At 35.5% G+C, this 19,870-nt stretch overlaps 1 protein-coding gene across 1 annotated transcript in view; it reads left to right on the forward strand.

Moving 5' to 3' along the window:
• Fstl5 (follistatin like 5) overlaps positions 1 to 19,870 on the forward strand; it is a 288,146-nt gene that overhangs the window by 196,203 nt on the left and 72,073 nt on the right. Inside the window, exons 8-9 of the mRNA XM_050147516.1 lie at positions 1,931 to 2,092; positions 5,720 to 5,854. Coding sequence (XP_050003473.1) covers positions 1,931 to 2,092; positions 5,720 to 5,854 — 297 coding nt within the window. The remainder of the gene's footprint in view (positions 1 to 1,930; positions 2,093 to 5,719; positions 5,855 to 19,870) is intronic.

Genomic DNA, 19,870 nt, shown 5'->3' on the forward strand with positions numbered 1-19,870 from the left:
TCCTCAGGCCTGTTCCAGCGTAGGTCTCTGGCCCTGTCCTGCTTTTGCAAATGTCCTTGCTCCCATGGAGTTCACCCTCACAGGCTCACTCCAGCCCAGGTTGCTGGTTCAGTCCTGCTCTTGTGGAGTTCGCTGCTTCAGACCTGCTCCGGCCTAGTGTTATTCCTTCTTTTAGTGAAACAATATATCAACCTTTAAGGACTTTTTACTAGTAGATTAAATTTAGGTAAATGTTCTAGTACATTTTTAGATCTTATGCTATTTGTGTTGATTCTGGTAGAAATCCAGATATGATGTAAATCAGTGATATACTGCTGTAGAGATACTGCATTGTATGCCCATCTATCTAATCCTACATTGCCTCTTCCCAAATAGTCCTCATCCAATTAGTAAATGTTCCTTCTGTTCTTTCCTCCAAGAGTTCTGTCAATCTGTTTCAACACATTTACCCATATGGTTTTCATACAAATTGACTGTTATTGTGTATGACCTTTCCTGTCAGACTGATTTTGTTTAGTATCAGAAATTCAACATTTGTGTTATAGTATCCTTAAGAGCTTTAAGTTCCCTGGAGATATTGTTGTATGATGTCAAAAAAAAAAAAAAAAACCCACATGTTGTGATTTAGTCATTAGTTGTTGTTCATTTGTATTTTGAACTTTCTCATAATGTGAGAAGTGGATTTTTATTTTGAACTATTTTTTAAACCAGTTTTAAATCTCTGAAGATCATAAATAGCTTGCTAATACCTGTTAATGGTAATTCTGGTTGATTCTAATTTTCAGTCATCACATAACATTGTCAGGAAAGATAAAGGGGGGCTAAGAAATGCAGCTTAGTGGTTTGGTGTACTGGTTACTCTTTCAGAATACTTGGTACAATTGCTAAATAAACTCCAATTACAAACTTGCACCTCTATACCCTGCTTCTTATTAATGTGTATTCTGGGAATGTCATTGAAGTACCATATTTTGTGTCAAACACATTATAGACAGCACTGTTTTCTAGTTTTACTTCCTTCCATTGATTCTTATCGCTTTATATTTATTTCCTTTCTTTTATGAGCAAGAGTGTTTCCTCTCCACGTACGTATGTATTGTGTGTATGTATGCCATGTATGTGCTTAATTCAAACAGAGGTAGAAGCGAGTATCACATTCCCTTAAACTGGAACTGGATGTTTGTGAATCACCATGTTTGTCCTAGCAATTGAACTAAGTCTTCTGACAATGTTATGTAATGATCCAAAATTTTAGTTCAATTAAAAATCAATTTATTTATTTTTATGTTGGTGTTTGTGATTATGGGGCCATACCTAAGAAATCGCCATCAAATTCAGTATTAAAAAGAATAACTCGGTTATTCTTATGCTTTCTTTGTTTCTTTTATCATGAAAATACTATAGTTTACATTTCATTTACTTTAAATACTTTCAACAATGTTTTTTAAAGTTTTGCATGTTTTTAACAAACCTTATTGTTAATAGTGTGTTTTTAGTATACCATTATGTGTAAAATATTATTAATCTCTATATGTGCTATGTTAAGGAAGAGTATGTCTTTCTAACTACACAGTTATTTAAATAACTGAATCCAAAAGGTTTTAATTCTTTATAATGCTTTTATGTGTTAATTTAATGCATAAGTCATCCTGTAGTAGGAAAGTGGGAGCCTATTTAAATTTTATATTTTCAAGATTACAGTTTCTGAAACACGATAGCCCATGTTTGAATTGTATTTTTTCTGACATAGGACCAGAATTATCTTTCCCCAAGCAACCCTGGGATATTTTAGTAGAGAATTATACCAGGAAACTAATTATACACCCTAATGAAAATGAATAATTCATAAGGGATCATCTTATAATTTTGTTCATTTAAAAGATCAAATGGTAAATGCTGATTACTTATCAATTTTTTCTTCCCCATTTAGTTCCTCCAGTCATACGAGTGTATCCAGAGAGTCAGGCCAGAGAACCTGGGGTAACTGCAAGCCTTCGGTGCCATGCCGAGGGCATACCAGACCCTCAGCTTGGCTGGCTGAAGAATGGAATTGACATTACACCAAAGCTCTCCAAACAGCTCACACTTCAAGGTGCCTGTTTCTTACATTATTTTCCTTAAATGAGTATGCAGATCTTTTATATTAAATTTTAGAAAATATTGCAATACAAATCACATGAAAAACAATAAGTTATTTCAATAGCTGTTGAAAATATTAAAACATGGTTGCATCTAAGAAAAAGCGGATACATTCCTCTAATATGTTTACTGTTATAAATAATAGTCTTGTCATAGAGATTAATATAGGATGCCATTATTTTTGTGATAAGTACAATATTTAATTATAAACCTCTTTTGATTAATTGTTCTCCAATTGTTTACTTTTTCCCTGTGACATCTTGAGTGTGTTTATCATTATCTTCAGATTGAAGTATCACTTCTAGCATTTTCTGTGGAGTTAGAACTTACTTAGTGATTAAAAATTGCTTTAATTTGTTTTTATCATAGAAAAGTTTCTTTTAAAAAGTTTCTCCATTAATTTAATAGATAGTTTTTCTGAGTATAATAGTCTGGATTGATAGTTGTGGCATTATAGTATAATATAAGAAAATGTAATTCAGTAAAAAAGAGATAGCATCATTGCAGAAAAACTAAACTGATATACCAATAGCACTTACCAGCCATCTTCAGAAGTTTGGACAGAATGATCAGGGTCTTGGAACTCTTTACCTGCTTCTATAAAGAACTGGAAGGATTTGGGAAGATGTACTTGTGTACACCAGGAGATGAGGAGCTGGAGCTTGGCCTGACTGCTCCAGGTCTTTGATTCCTTAGCTCTTTGTTAAGGAAGATGAGAAGTTTGACTAACTGCTTAGGGGCTGGAAAACCTAACTTTCAGTACCCAAATAAGGGTGTAGGAAGAAGTTTGAGCCTATTTTTCAATTATTAATATGACAATATCTACAAATGACTAATCAATTGTTATATATATGAAATAGATCACAAATAAGTTGAAAATGAAAACGAATGATTTTTAATAGGGCTAAGTAATTAAGTAATAAAAAAGCAGTTAAGTATGATTTGTTGACTCTAATATCTTTAAAGATGTACATAAATCTGGTGTGCTTTATTCATTGTTATGCTCAACAACTCACTGTGCTGGTATGACGATGTATTAGCATAAAAGTCATGATTTCTTCATTTGTCCCTTGTAAATTTCTTCAAATGGTATTGATAAATATCAATCCATTTTATTTTTATCATTTAATAAACATAAATTTTCCTATTATCCCATTTTCGTAGTAGATAATTTTAGTCAGTAATTTTTTATGCAAAATATTTCAAACTTTGGTTTATGTCAATAATTACAAATCTAGAAAACAACTTTTGAACTTTAAAAATCTGATTTTACTAAAAAACTAATTGGCAGGTACACACTGTCAACTTTATGTATTTATGCTTGCTTCTTTCATTTCAGAGCTTGTAACCCAGGCACAAGAGGCTAATCAAATTAATAGAAATAGAATGAAGAAAAGTCCAATCATCACTTACTCCTGCCCTATCCTAATCATTTCTGACAGTAACTTATATTATACAAACCAGTGTCTGCCTGCTTCCAGGAATATCAGCAAGAGAGATTATAAAAGTTCTTCATTCCAATCTGAAACATAAAAAGTGGTGTCCCAGAAAAAAAGAGTTTTTATCAATTATAATTATAAATGTAGAGATTATTGCGAGAATAAGTACAAATATTAGATAAGAGTAGGAAAAACAACACAAGAGAAAGAAAACTGTGTGCTATGGATAATGTAGTTCATGACGATAGTTTAATACTGTGATTATTTAATTATTTTTCAGATCATTTCATAGATTTTTTAGGCTGCCAATAATTAAGCATCAATGAAAAGGAGATGGATATTGGTTATAAAGGAAAAGGCTAAATGAATAAGAAAACATGTTTAGTCACAGATATTAGAAACACCAGAAAAAAAAATGTAGGATAGGGACAGAGAAAGAAAGGGCAGTCTTCAAAAGTCAGTTTAGATGCATTATAAGCTACACAACAACTTAAAAGTAAAAATACAAAACTATAAATAATAAAAGAAAATTGAAATTAGTAAATACAGTGAAATAAAGTAAACCTTAGTGAGTATCACTTCCTTCTTGGGGAATGGCTCCCTGCTGATTGTTGTTGGCTGAGTCTCTAAAGGCAAGCACAAGTGCTGTTCATCTCAATCAGTCAGACAAGTTGAGTCAGATGTTTTCTTCTGTATTACTAACTCGCCTCATTTTTGAGACAAAAGAGCTGATAAAAGCAGTTTAAGCAGAGAAGGGTTTATTCTGGCTTTCCCTTGAAGGGACACATTCCATTTGTAAAGAGTGAGTAGGTAAAGCATCTGCTTTCTGAAGCTCCAAGGTTTACTCTCAATGACCCATTTCCCTACAGTGTGTTTACCTCCTAAAGAATCCAGGCACTTCCCAAACAGTGCCATCTTCTAAGGACCAAATGTTCAAACACAGAAGCCTATGGGAGGCATTCCACTTAAAGCCACATTTTGATAGGTGTTTGTGGGAGAAGATACTTCCCTGCTTCTCATCAATCTTTCTGTCACAACCAGCACTTTTTTCTCTAATAGAACCACACCAATTTACCTGTCCTTCACCTGACACGTAAAGTTGGGTTCCAATCTGCTATATGCTGTATTGCTGCATTTGTGACCCAGCAACATGGAGCCTAGATACCTGACACCAGAGAGGCATTTCCATAAAAATGAAAAGGGGAGAAGAGAGATAAAACTCATGATAGCAATAGAACACAGATTTTGACGTACATAGTTCTCATAAAAATCAAGCCTTTGAACTTGAGTACTTGTAAGAATTCATTCTATGAATCTCAAACTCTTCATCTGATAATTAAATAGCATTTGTGTAGATTATCTAATAAGATATGTGAAGGTCCTAGCTTTTGTCCAGCATGTCATACATAATTAAATACTCCTTGATTTTGGTGTTGAAAGATTCAACTTATTATTCAAGGATTTTATTAAAATAGTCTCTCACTAAGATTTGAAATCTTAAATGTACTTGTGGTAGTTATATTTTTTTACATATAATTTATTTAAGGTAAGTTTTGGGGAAAGGTTTAGACAATTAAGTTATTACCTGCTTGTCTGCTTTTTTTAATATTTCCAAATATCTAATAAGGCTGCTTAAGTGACAGCCGTACACTGTTAACTTCCTTAATGAGAATTACTGATATAATTCACTTAATCCACGACAGTGACTTTCTTAATGAGATTTACTGATAGCATCTACTCAATCTGTGACAGATTTTCACTTGTGCTACTTTAAGTGGACAAGATTGTTGCTGTTTGATCTTTAGAAAAAATCTTAGTCTGCATTTTTGTTTTAAATATAAATACATATATCAATAAGACAATCGTTACAAATAAGAAATATTTCATATGAATTTAGGAAGAGATGTTATAAAATGTAAAGTCTCATTTGCTAGTGCTGAGCTCTCGTCAATGGAGCGACAACACAATGTACAAACACTTGAGAACCTCTGGAGCAACGGGGCGCATCTCCCAAATATGGGAGAAGGAAAGAAAACAGTTTAATTAGGACAAGCTCAGTGAGATGTTTGACCGTGTAATCGGAACGTGCAGTGCCAAAGCTAAAACCGTCCTTACAAGCCTCGTTTGCCTTCTGTTTCCAGCAAACGGCAGTGAGGTCCACATCAGTAACGTGCGCTATGAAGACACTGGAGCGTACACGTGCATTGCTAGGAATGAAGCGGGCGTGGATGAAGACATCTCTTCTCTGTTTGTGGAAGATTCTGCTAGGAAGACCCGTATGTATTGAGCCCAACCTCCAACACGCGTGCGCACGCACACACACACACACACACACACACACCTATTTATACATACACACGCACACTACACATTTTATGGCATTGTCCTGTGTAGTTTGTGACACACGCAGAAGATAAAAATATTTTTAAAAAATGTGTTCATGAGGAATAGAAGTCTTAAAATACTCAAAATAGACTTGGAGAGGTCTGAAAGCTGATGCCGTTTTCCTTCCAGGACGAGCATCAGTGCGCCAATGCACATAAGATGTTCCAGACTCTGACTTCCTGGGCGCTCACGTGAGAAGTTAAATCCTTGCACAGTTCCTTTTTCCAAACAGGCTGTAACGTTTCAGGTCCTCTCACAATCATTGCTGTGCTTATGTGTGGTTTGAACTTTGCCTCTTTCTGATTCTGCCAGTGGCAGAGCAGCCATTGAAGCTGCAGCTGCGCTGTGACCTCCCCTGCAGCAGAGTCTCCCCGCCCCAGTGTCCATTAATAAGAAAATTCCTTTGTCATCACGGCGTGTGCCATATGGTAGTCCCTTGGAGTTAGGATAAAAATGTGCTATACAGAAACATTTAGAGCTGATTTCATGTGTACTCGCTTGCACATTTCAGTGGACATTTGGCGAACCCAGGCTAATAAGAGTATCTTCCGCTTTAAACTTTTTATCATTTTTTTCCATGATCACATTTGATTTTATCTCTGTTGTGTGATGCAATATGGTGAATTTTCTTCTTTGTGTTGTGTCATGACGGCAGATACAGAAAGGGAATGAGGAAAACCACACATGTGTGCTGCCGCTGAAGTCTATGTTAAGTAAAGGCCAGGCAATGGCGCAGGTATCTTCTTGATTGCATTTACCACGAAGTGGCTGTGTGGTGACGTAGACTGCGTGTACTCAAACAGGCTGTCACCTTTGCTCACTGACCATTTTTGACTAGTACAAATTTTGATAGTTTCTGAGGTTTTGGAACTCTCATTTGGGGCCCATTTCTCACTCTAGGAGCACGTTGTGTGTTCTCACTCTAACTCTCTTAGAATAGTTTCTCTATCCTTGTCAGCACAATTTTGTTTTAAATAAAATTCTTGAAAATCCAGTGGCAATCAGAGACTCTGCTCTGAATGATGCTGATAAACCTAAACTACTATACATAGTTACAGATAGATATGAGTACACACAATTACGTTTATTAGAATGAAGACATATTCAAAATATTTCTTTTCACATTCCCCAAACTCTGCTCTATTTTCCTTCACATGGATATTGAAATATTAAAAATAAAAGCAAAAAAAAACAGCTATGTCACAGATATAGCCTAAGTGATACCTGCAAGTCCAAACACCTCCTATTGACTGACACTGAAGATGGCAGTGTTCCATCTTGTCTTCATTCTGGAAGATGTGCAGTCGTACGGAGCCTCATGCTTACCGTAGACCACTGGAGAAAGATTTGGTTGTTCAATACATTGTGCAATACATATTTTATTTAGCAACAGCCTTGTAGCAATAATTCATGAATTTCCTACATACTGTCACAATTTCCTTCCTGTTAACTGTTCAGCATTGTTGTTGAGAGAGTAATTCATGAAAAGCATGAGATGGGCAATGTGTTGCACCTGCCTTTCTACCTCAATCTTTTGAGGTACAGAGCCTGGTTTTGTTACCAAACCTCACTGCAAGTTTTTTCAGTGAAAATCAGAATCACCAGGGAGGACCCCTAACTGGTAACTGAGGCTATGTAAAGGTGAGAGTGTGGTAACTAGGATTTAGCGGCCGAGTCCTAGAGGGTCGCATGATGGCTGTAGGTGGAAAGAGGGGGATGGTGTGAGGCACACGTGCGGCTTTAGACAAAGGACTTGGACTATTTAGAAGGAAACATCTTGCGTTTGGCAAACACTTTCGAAATCTCTACTCTTGGTAGTGCTCAGCTGACAAAGACTCACCTTCAGGGTTAAAGTCCATGATGAGCAATCTGTCTGCCATAGGGAGTGTTTAAGCTGCAGGCTACATAAAACCAAGCAAGCATTACATCACATCTGGCCAGAATTTTAGTAAGAATTGGGGTTAATACAGCTAATTGAACTTGTTAGAACATCAGATGTAAATGTATTGTAAGAGCATATTGTGGTTTAAATATAATAAATACATATGACAATGTATATGTTATATAGTATTTCATTTTCCATTGCCAGCTGGTTACCGTGGGAGATATTAGATTATTACAGTAATCTTTATAAAAGTTAATTACATCAAAAGTGACTTTCTATGATAACATGAGTTAATATTATTGTTTAAAGTTTATTATTATAAAGCATAATTTAAGATTCCTGAAGGGAACACATATTTTTGGAAATGAAATTAGTTTTAAATGTAGATGATCAATCATCTTAGTATCATTCACAAAACTGGTTTCCTTTTCCAAATTCATTTGTAATACTAACTGTGTCATGGTATTTCTGAAGCTGTTAGGAGCTGCTCTAAATCTGTATTCCCTTCTGTCACTGGCCCTTCACACACATGTTAGCTACACATCCATTGCTATGAAATAGTTCTTCCACTCTGGTCCCTGTGCTGCTCTCCATAGAATGTCTTGACTGTGATTACATTAGGAATTCCTTTTAGAAAGTTAATGTTTTTTTCATACTGTAATCCCAATGGTGGGATGCTTTGATACATAAAAGAGAAGCTTGGTCTTCCCTCAACTTGATATGCCATGCTTTCTTGATTCCCAGGGGAGGCCTTACCCCTTCTGAATGGAGAGAGAAGAGGAACGGATGGTGGGGTAGAAGGGAGGTGGGGGAAGGAATGGGAGAGAGGGGACTGAGAAGGGAGGGGAAACTGATTGGTCTGTAAAATATACAATTTTTTTTTAAAGAATGTTCTAAATGTGGATTCAGAGGGGCTGCTTATTTATTTCCTGGCCACCCAGAATTGAAATAATAACACAGAAACTATATTAATTAAAACACTGACCAGCCTATTAGCTTGGGCTTCTTATTAACTAACTCTTACATCTTAAATTAACCAATTCCTATTAATTTGTATTTTACCACGAGGCTCGTGGTTTACTGATAAGATTCTGGCATCTGTCTCCTTTGGCAGCTATATGACATCTCCTTGATTCTGCCTTTTCTCCTCTATCTCTGCTTGGAATTCCTGCCTTGCTCTATTCTGCACTGCAATAGACCCAAAGCAGCATTTTTATAAACCAATGATAATAAAACATATTCACAGCATGCAGAGGGGAATCCCACATGATAAATGTATTAAATTCTACAGTAAGATTACTTGCATAAATAAATCATTTGAACATGTGATATTAAAATTTGTAAATCACTATGCAAATTTTTAATAGCTGTCATTTAAGTTACATCTTAATATATAAAACATTAATTATTTCTATTAAATATATACAAACATTTAAATATATAAAAATGTATTTTAAATATATAAAATGCAGTCATTTTGTTCAAAAAAACCTAAAGAATATTATTGAAGACTTCAGTTTCTTTATAATATTGATATACGAATGAATTTTTTTCTATACATGGATTATATCCATGGATATGCATAGGAGTGCAGGTGCCCAGAGTAGTCTGAAGTCTGAGTTGGAACCTCTGGAGGTGGAGGTATAAAATACTGCTTGCAGGCTGCCCAAAATGGCTCCTGGGAATCTGAACTCGAATTCTGTCTGAGAACAGTAAGCTCTGAATAACTTACTGAATAACAGTAACACTACCTCTGAATCCTCTCTACAACTCTGCAAAACCTCTTAAAGTCTTATGATGCATTTGCCTATTTCATAAAAGGAAGAGGGTATTAGTTTGGCTTAAAGCCTGGCATTATCTGAATATGTCAATGCAAACCTGGAGTCAGAGCAGATTTTGGTATTACAAGCATGCCAATGAGTCATTTGTGAGAAAGGAGAAATACATAAAAGGGAGGTTGTATGGATTCAATGAAATCTTGTGAATGTCTGCATGAAAATGATATAATCATGTGAAATTAAATTTATAATTAATCAAACAGTAATTAGGATAGGTAGAACAGCCCTCTGCTTATTTTCTTATTTCTTTATGATCCACAAATGTAAAGACTAGTAAGGTGTTTGCAATCCCATTTTAATGGGTGCTTCCAGCTTGGTGCTCAGCGCCTCAGTCAGCTACCAGAATAGAAACAAGCATGTGCAAGCAAAATGGAGTAAGCTAATAAATGAGAACAGCTACTTCTCACTAAGTATTTTGTCCAGTACTCAATAGAAGTGCTATGCTAATAATATTAAAGCACAATGAAAAATGAGCAATTCAGCTGGAAGATTTCTAAAACTGCACATTTTATACTTGTTATGAATGTTTCCCCATTATAGGTATACTATGAAAGAAATGGTCTATAAGCTTTTGCTATTCTGTAGAATTTTGTTCTCAACAGCAAAAATGTTTATGTTATGTAGTTTGCACACCACTCTCACATCCTTGAGGTAAATTGGAGAATAAGTCTTTTAATCTTCTGACCAGTGCATGCTGAAATTATTGGCCTCATCATTCATTGTCTGAAGCCTATAAATGTAATAGTTCACAATAAGAAAGGCGGAATGCTGTCTTCTGCAAAAAGTGATCCATTTTTCTACATTTTTAATATTAAGACCTTTTCTAAGATTTACCAAAATAAGAAAGGTTTCATTCATGTTGCTTAAATTTATTTTTAATACATGACAAGTTTTTGTGTATTTCTTTTTATCATCTAAGTAGGAGTTAGCCAGATTTCAGTCTTCATCATAGGAGGCTATTTTCCTCTGATTGTCAGGGGAAACCTATATATTAGAAACTCATTATACCTCTTTGATGGACTACAATAATGTGGGTTATCTTCTTTCAATCTTCCTAAGATTGTTTGGCATAATGTAATCTTCAAAAAAATAGATTTGCTTTATTAGAGTACTCAGCCTTCTAAGAAGAAAATCAGTATTTTTAGAAGACTACTTCTTCATAATATGTAAGTATATACAAATAATCAGGGTCTAAATTTTTGTCTTCAGGCTTCATTATGAACTTGAAGTTACCCCCTCCACACACACAAACACACACACACACACACACACACACACACACACACACACACACCATAAAGAGCCTGCTGTGACAAAGCCTAAGACGTAATTTGCCTTCCAGGTGCCTATGTGACTTGAACAAAAAACGTAAAGGGGTACTTTTGACTTCAAAGCTCCACTTGAAAAAACTCTGTGTAATCCTCAAGAAAAGTGACTACACATCACTGACTTTCAGACCATTGCATTAATTCCAATTGTTTGCGTTCTCCATTGGATCTTGACTATGTTATTTTATATTTTTAGATTTAACTGTGATGGAGGTTAACAGCATTGAAGACAGTTGCTAAAACAAGTATCTAGGGGATCTGGTGATCTGAAACCCTTGGCAGTCTCTAGCACATGCAAAGAGCTCAGGTGTTTCATATAGTTGCAATCATCATTACTGCTCTGCCCTGAATAATGGATAAAAACCACTACCTGAATAAAATTGTCGACAACACATTTGGATATGGTATTCTTAAAGAAAAGGGGGATTTTACTTATTTTATACTTAATATCAAAACATTTTAAAGTATAGCATTTTTATAAATTACTTGATCAAATTTTAGAAGGTGCAGCAACTGTTTAATATTTTATTTAAATCTTAGATATTTTATTTCTGCTCAAAGTACCTAAGTTTTTTTGTGGTTTATATTTATACAGCACATTCTTCCTCAAGATTGAAATATTCTTCATGAGCATAAGATTTATAGTTTTATTCAAATAAGGTCATTTCCTTCTGGTACTGTGAGTGTGAGAAATATACTATTTTAGGAAAGTACATATCTACATATAAGGGCAAGTGTTTTTACATCTTATCCATCAGGCTTGGGAATGTTTTATTTTTAGTCTGTATGTTTTCAGGAGACTACACTGAAAACCTTCACAGTAGACATCAACGCTCCTTTTCTCGAAACTTCTCTCCACACATCTGATTGACTTTTACTCTGATGCTTCTCCTCTGCTAAGCATCTTTAGCCCGCTTCCCTTCTAGTCTATCGCCATAATGGCAACTGCCACAGTGTCAAGGCTGCCATTGCTGGTTCGGATCCCTCTCTGATTTTGAGAATACATGGAGCAGCCGGCATTGTTCTCTTATTAGTTCTCTTATTAGCTATCGTTTGGGAGCATAGAGGGCAAAGAGGTGTAGAGATGCAGCAAGGACTCCAGAAGAACAGGGCAGGGTCTTCCTTTGGCCCTTTCCCAACACTCACTTTCTAGTGAAACAATTTGACATATTGGTGTAACTTAGCAGTCGCATTAATATTTCAAGCAGGAAAGACAAGAGATAATAATATAAGCCACAGCCTCTAAGTTGTTATCTAAATTCGAGGGACAAAAGTGTCCTCTTTTTATTCAATATTAGATATCAACGATCCTTATGCTTAGAATGTCACCTCTAAAAACCATGTGCAATTTTATTATTAATATATGTAAATTAAGCTTCATCTGGCCTTGGCCACCTTGTGTTAAAATTTCCATGACTGACCTTGACTTGGGCCAGTTTCTCATGCAGTTTTTCACACAGATTTTATATAGGCAAATACAATACAGGGGCTTGTGGAGTTTGCATTGGATGCTGCTCTCTCTGATCTCACCTGGAAAATAAATATATTCTGGCTGAGTTGCAGCTCGTGTGTCCCTGACATTCTATATACTAATGACCCAAAAGTAAAAGCTCTACCCTGTTTGGTTCTAATGACAAAACTCAGAGTTCATGCATGTTTTCAAGACTTCTCCCACTGAGCTGCCTTGCCCGACTTTCCCCCTGTCTTCAGATTTTAACATAGGCACTGGGGATCCACACTCCAGTTCTTATACTTTCAGAACAAGGCCTTATCCACCTCATCATCTCCCCAGTCCCTGTCTCTTCAAATTTAGACACAGGTAATATTGAATAGGTAAGGCTTGCCTTAGATGTCTCTAAAGTTCCCCTGCCTCTGCCTCCTCAGTCCCAGGATGTGTCTGTGAACCATCTAAAAAATCTAGATGACTTTATTTAAATAGTTCTATGTGTTATAAATAGAACTTACAGCTTTTCACATTTTAGTCATCCTCTGCTCCGGAGCCCTTCCATGACTATTGCAAAAATTATATTGTTGCCTTCTGTTTCTTAATATTTAAGTCACAAGCCAAAGGATTTGTCTTTAATGATGTTTCTGTGGACTTTTTTGTTTAAAAACATATATGTATCTATAAATATGCAAATGTGATGTACTTACAGATATCCACATACATATACTCATGTATTGCGTATGGTCTAAACACTATTCTAAACTCTTTTAAAATTTTATCTTATTTGATGCTCATAAAGCCAGTGCTAACTCTTTGTCTTTTCACAATCTTACAATACATTTTCTTCAAATATATCTTAGAATGAAGTTCATCAAGGTTACTTCAGAATCAGTATTTTTATAAGACACTTTTTTCTCGAATGAACACAGGTCATTCAGTGTGACACCGAATGTGTTTTAGTTATTATCTGGTGTCTGTTAATGATCCAGAAGCCATATTTCTAACCTACTTCAGAGATTTTCTTGTTCATGTTTTGTTGACCTTGTACCCATACATCTGTCCTGTTTTCTAACTGTAATGTTAAGACAATTTTACTAAAGTACAAATTGTGTTTGCCAAAATGATTGAACATCACTATTTAATTTATTTGTTTTGAAATCACAATTTATATCTTCCCCCAGGAATATCTAACAATCTGTATTTATCTTGATAAACTATTTTTAAGAATACCCATTTCCTTTAAATGATGGATATTGTTTTCACACTGTTTAATATCTATATTAAAATTATATTTTATATCACTATGTTAATTATGCTGTTAAGGGTATATTAAACAGTGTTGAGTTTGAAATGCATGCTCAATAGTAAATAGTGTTAGAAAGAATTGTCTTTTATATTGGCAGTGGCGGCGCACTTGGGAGGCAGCGGAGGCAGATCTCTGAGTTCCTGAGTTTGAGGCCAGCCTGGTCTACAGAACAAGTTCCAGGGAGGCAGGGCTATGCAGAGAAACCCTGTCTGGAACCAGAATAAAAAAGAATTGTCGTTGCAAAATCCTAGAGTCCCTGCAACAGTTTTAGAGAAAGAAAGAGTTTTTATTTTTCTTAATTAGCAGATGTGCTAATTTACATCCAGCTGGTCTTCTATTACTTTGATAGTTTTATCTCTTCGATAGTAAGAAATAGAGATGGACAGACTGTTGGACTACACTATACTTTTTTTTTTACTGTGTTCCACTTTTAAAATATTTTTATTAGTTAGAGCATCTTGAGTCTTTTTCTGTGATGTATATATATCTTCATAGACAGTAACTATTAAATGCCTGTTTACATGCCAAGTACTGGAGATATTTTAAAATCATTTAACTTTAATTCTCTGATTGCTACTGTGGTGCATTTTCTAGATATGGCTTCTGGCACGTGATGGCACGGTTTACAGTCACACTAGAGGACTGCATTTCTCCCAGTTTATCTCTACCCACCAAGGAATAGTTACTAATGTTAGCACTTATTACATGCAATTAAACAAATTAGTTGAGTGATGAATTATGAAAGTTCATTCATCCTTCCATACAGTAATTAAGTCAGAATTTCCATGTCTAGAGGAGTTTGGGTGCTAATCATCTGGATTGGTGGGTGTTAGCTGTAACATAGTCTTGAATTTTGTTTTCTTGTACTAAGAACAGGTAGGTCCAAGGTGACGTGCTGAACACTTGATTACCTAATGTCTTCTATATTTCTCTACCCAAGTTTAGATTTTGTATTTTTTCAAGACAGGGCTTATCTGTAGCTTTGGAGCCTGTCCTGGAAGTAATTTTTGTAGATCACACCGGCCTTGAGTTCACAGAGATCTGCCTGCCTCTGCTTCCCAAGCGATGGGATTAAATGAATATACCTGCTGACAATACCTTGAGAGAGCAGAATTCTCTGGTCTAAATCTAGGTGGGACCTTTGTTTGGGGTAGAAACACAATAACCTTGAAGGAATAGAGTTAAGTTCCAACTCTCTGACCTTGGTGGAAGGTGAAAATAGGCTCACATTTTGGGGCCTCCACAGGACAGTGAAGAATTCAGACAATTTGTCATCATCCAGCATCACGATACCAGCATTATCAGTGAGCCTGTTTAGAAACTTACTTCAAAGCTCATTTCGGTCTTCCAAGTGAGAATGTTCCATGGTAGAATGTTGCGTAGGAGACTTCATGCATGCTGACACCACATGATACCTTGAAGGGCGTCTGACTTGTACCCACTCATCCACATGAAAACCATACAATTCATTAAGTGGCTACAGGTCAGGACCTGCCCAGTCACACCAATGAAACACAGTATATTTTTTCTAAACCAGTAAGTTAGACACTTTTGGAAACAACCATGGTATAGCCTCTGTATTTTGTGATGCTATTGATCACGTGGTTTTTACTACTTTTACAAAGCAACAGCTCTCTCCTCATTTGGGATTTAATTGCATGCACTTAGTTGCCCATAGTAGACTTTCTTTGCTTCCTTAAATTATTTCTTATTTTAAAACTTCCATGAACTCTAAGCTGACATTATTCGGTAAGCAGTTATGGACTTCTCTTCAGTATCTGTAAACCTATATTGGACAGTCAGGGACTTAAACCCTCTCATGGATGCCACTCTTGGAGTGCAAAGACTCTTCTTTCCAGGGTTTAGGTTATATTTCGCTGCTTCATCTGCTGTACAACCTTAAGGTGTTTTTTTTTTTTTTCTACTCTCCATTTCCTGGCGTAGTTCCTTAATGCCTATTATAAACCCCCAACCCAATAATTGGATTATCCCATCTCATCACTTTAAACCTGGAGCTATCATTTCCTGGATACTTTATGATCATCTCCTTATAAAAACACTGGACACTGTGGCCTTGTCTGCTATTATAATACACAGGTTGAAACTCTAGAAACTAGGGAATTGCCTTCACTCAGGGTAAAAAGAGAATTAGTTTATTTTAAATGTGTCTTTGCATCAGGCACGTGGCAGGCAGAGAACTTGACAGAGTTAATATAGTTTCTAGCCTAAACACAGCATTTAAAAACAGCTCATGTTATTTCCCATATGTGCATTCAAAGAAAGCTCTTGTCCTATATTGTTAACCATACAGATTTTTAGATACATTAAATTTTTATCTTAAGACTGTCTTATTACATTTGCTTGGTAATGTAAATGTTAAGTCATTTTCCTAAATCTAAAAGGAAAGCAGACAATAAGACATTTAGCTTAAATGTTATGTTCACAAAAGTGCACTTTATCAAAAAAAAAATGTCTTGCAGTGGTAAAAAATTGTAAGCTTTCAGAGAAGGAGAAAGGCAAGGAACAGACATGCTGAGGTGAAACCCAAATAGCTTACCATAAGCATTGACAAAGGAAACAGATGTTCTGCACTAGAGCACAATGTTATGTTGTTAACTGCCTTACTAATGCTGCTTTTAAAATATCTCAGTTCTGCCAATTCACTTCCTCATAGAGCATATGGATATGGGAGCCATCACTGTAAGGGAAATGACAGGCTCCTAATATATAAAGTAAGCAAATCAGTAAAAGAATTAATAATAAAACATGAATACCTGGTTTCTATATTATTGATCTACATTTTCAATAGAGTGTGTTTATTATCATCTAAAACAATCTAATATTCAAGTTATTTTTGTAACTAAATATTGAACTGTGAGGTCCATAATTTGAAAAGCTTAATGTCCAGTGGGTTTTAGAACTGATAACTTTTATGTTATATTTCAGAACAATTTAAGTCATAAGGTTATGTGAAAATATTACCTAATCTAATTTCTTGTTTATAGACAGGGTATCTATAGATAAGATAATAAGACTATATTAAAATGAAACAAACAAATCACTCACCAACAATATGCTAGGGGAAGAACTCTGGTAGGAGATTCAGGGAGACGTAACACTAGGTGTGAGAGTTGGCATGGAATGAGGTTTATCTTGGTAGCTCGTACACGCTGGAGTGGTGGCTCTGACGCTAAGACCGTCTGCTGCTCCATCAATTCCCACATCAGGCAGAACACAACCATGTCAAACTCCAGTTCTTAAGGTTCTGATGCCCCATTTTGGCCTTCAAATATGTTTGCATTTACGTGGCATACACACACAAATTGTGTATGTGTATTTTTCACACAAATAAAAACATTTAGAATATTTTCGCAAAGCTTTGGGGGACACATTTCCTGTGTTTGGATGTGTGTACCCATGTATTATACACACATACATATGGCTAGATAAAGCCATTCTAAAACGTAAGGATCTGATAAATCTATAGATAAATAATCAAATAATGCCATAATTATGGAATTAATGTGGTGGACACGTAAGTATGACATTTGTTTATACGATTTGCAAACCTGTTATCAGATCACTAATTCTCAAGCTTATTCATGTGCTTTAATTTGTATTTAAGTATTCAATAAGTTTTGTTCATACTTATTTGTGCAAAGTCAAACAGCAAATCACCTACCTGAAGCAACTCAATGAGGAATTCTACAAGCAGTTACACCCGCTGCTCAGAACATACAAGAAGCTATTTGGCAGAGAAAGTCCCCAGAGAAGAGTATATCAATCGATTATGCAATACTAAATGGGCATCTGTGACTTGTCATACATGAGGTAAAATTATATCAATGAGCAGGTTATATTTAGGAATATATTCACATACATCTACATGCACACAACAAGAATTAATGGAAAAGAGAGGCCACGGACCTGAAAGAGAGAAAGACCAAGTGTATGGAAGGACTTGGAGGAATAAAACAGAAGATAAAATGATGGAATTATAAACTAAAAACAAAATCAAAAGAAACTTTAAAATTCTCCACAACACTTGGAGGAACTAGCTAAATAAAATCCAGATCCCCTAGCAAACATGCACACACTTTACATATGTAGTGCACATATCTTGATGACTAATAGAGCTTTGTGTAGTCCAATCATTTTGTCCTATCCTTTCATCTATGCAGTAAGTTTAGTTTGATAAATGGGGAAAACAAAAATGCATTTTAAGTGGTAGCAATATCTGAAACTTACTAAAATGAACTATCTGAATGTTGGGAGCAGTGAGACCCCAGATCCTGAATGTCTTGTAATCCTTTGATCTGAGTGCCTACAGCTGCTCTGAGCACGAGACCTTCAGGAGTTCCTGAAGGCAGGAGAGTGGTTTCTGGTGGTTTGGCTGGGGCGTGGCTATCTCTATATAAGCTGCCCCTGAACGCAATAAAGGGGGCATTCTTGGGGAATTCAAGGATGACCCATGTGGCTGTTTCTCCGTCTGTGTGTGTCTGTGTATTTTAACCTCCAGCCCCCTTGCCCGAAGATCACAAACTGGGTGCCAGTGCACAGAGTGCAGACACGGGGGCGCAGTGCGCGGCATCTGAAGACTAATTTAAATGAATAAGCATGCTGTAAATTTTTATTTCCATATTATATAGTCATGAATGATCATAAATATCATTGTTACTTATGTATATTTCATACAAATGTTGACAAAAGGCAATGGAAAGATGTAACAGAGAGAGATCTTATTTGGCCAGAGTATTTAGAGTCAAAGGCTTTTGTTTTTATATACATTATGGTATCAATCATAGGGTGTAGGTACTAAGTGGTTGCTCTACCAGTGATCTGCACTTCCAATCCCTGCTTTCTACATTTTAAAATTATGTAATATTTGAATGTTTTCTATCTATATTATATTCACTGTCTCAGTCTTGAAAATAAGTATACATTTAGTAAACATAGTATTTGAGAGCCCTCATTTTGTATAACAGAAAAGCACCAATATGCTTTAGATTTCAGACATGAACAACATCTTTTAATGTGTCATCTAGTCCTTCTAGAAGACGAATATGAATTTGTCATAATTTATTTTGTATTTTCCTATACAACTACCCTGACCAGCTAACTTTATATGTATTTTTATTGAATGTTTGTAACTTAACATAACTCCCATTTCTTATAGACTTTCTTGCCTAAACAATGTGGTTTACACTTGTAATACCAGCATTCAAGTATCTAAGGCAGGCAGACAGCAGAGAATTTGTGGCCAGCCTGGGCTACCTGATCGGTTTCAGACCAGTCAGGGCTACTCTGTGAGATAATGGTTCAATGAAACAAACAAACAAAATAAAATGTGTAGTTTTGGCTTCACACAGATGTTGATTTTATTTAAGAAAAGTGAGTGCCAAACACCTAGTAAGTAATTATATACATAAGCAATTTCTGTCACTTAGTTATTCTTTTAATTTATATTGTTTTTTGACAAAAATATAAAAAAACTGTTAACTTTGAATTTAAAAAAAAGAAAATGACTTTCCATTACTTCTGTTCTAATATTTTAAATTTCTATTGGTTTAGTCTCTATTTAGTATTTAATGAACCCCATTCTTCACAAATAGGTGGTGTGTCCTGAAATCAGCAAAATATTTTTATTTTATTTATTGAACTATACATTTTTCTCTGCTCCACTCCCTCTACCCTCTCCTTCCACCCTCTCCCATGGTCCCCATGCTACCAATATACTCAGGAGATCTTCTATTTTTCTACTTGTGTAAATTAGATCCATATAAGTATCTCTTAGGGTCTTCATTGTTGTTTAGGTTTTGTAGGGTTGTGATTTGTAGGCCTGTTTTATTTGCTTTATGTTTAAAAAACACTTATGAGTGGGTACATGTGATAATTGCTAGAACCTGAAAACAACCTAAATTAAATGTCTCTCGACTGAAGAAGGATAAGGAAACTGTGATACACTTACACAATGGAGTAATTCACAGCAGAAAATAATAATGACATCTTGAAGTTTGTAGGCAAATGGTTGGAGCTAGAAAACGTCGTACTGAGTGAGGTAACTCCCAGACTCAGAAAATATTTTTACATATATTATCATTGT

Source organism: Alexandromys fortis, unplaced genomic scaffold, assembly GCF_014885135.2.
Source record: "Alexandromys fortis isolate MF-2015 unplaced genomic scaffold, M_Fortis_MF-2015_v1.1 scaffold_53, whole genome shotgun sequence".
NCBI lineage: Eukaryota > Metazoa > Chordata > Mammalia > Rodentia > Cricetidae > Alexandromys > Alexandromys fortis.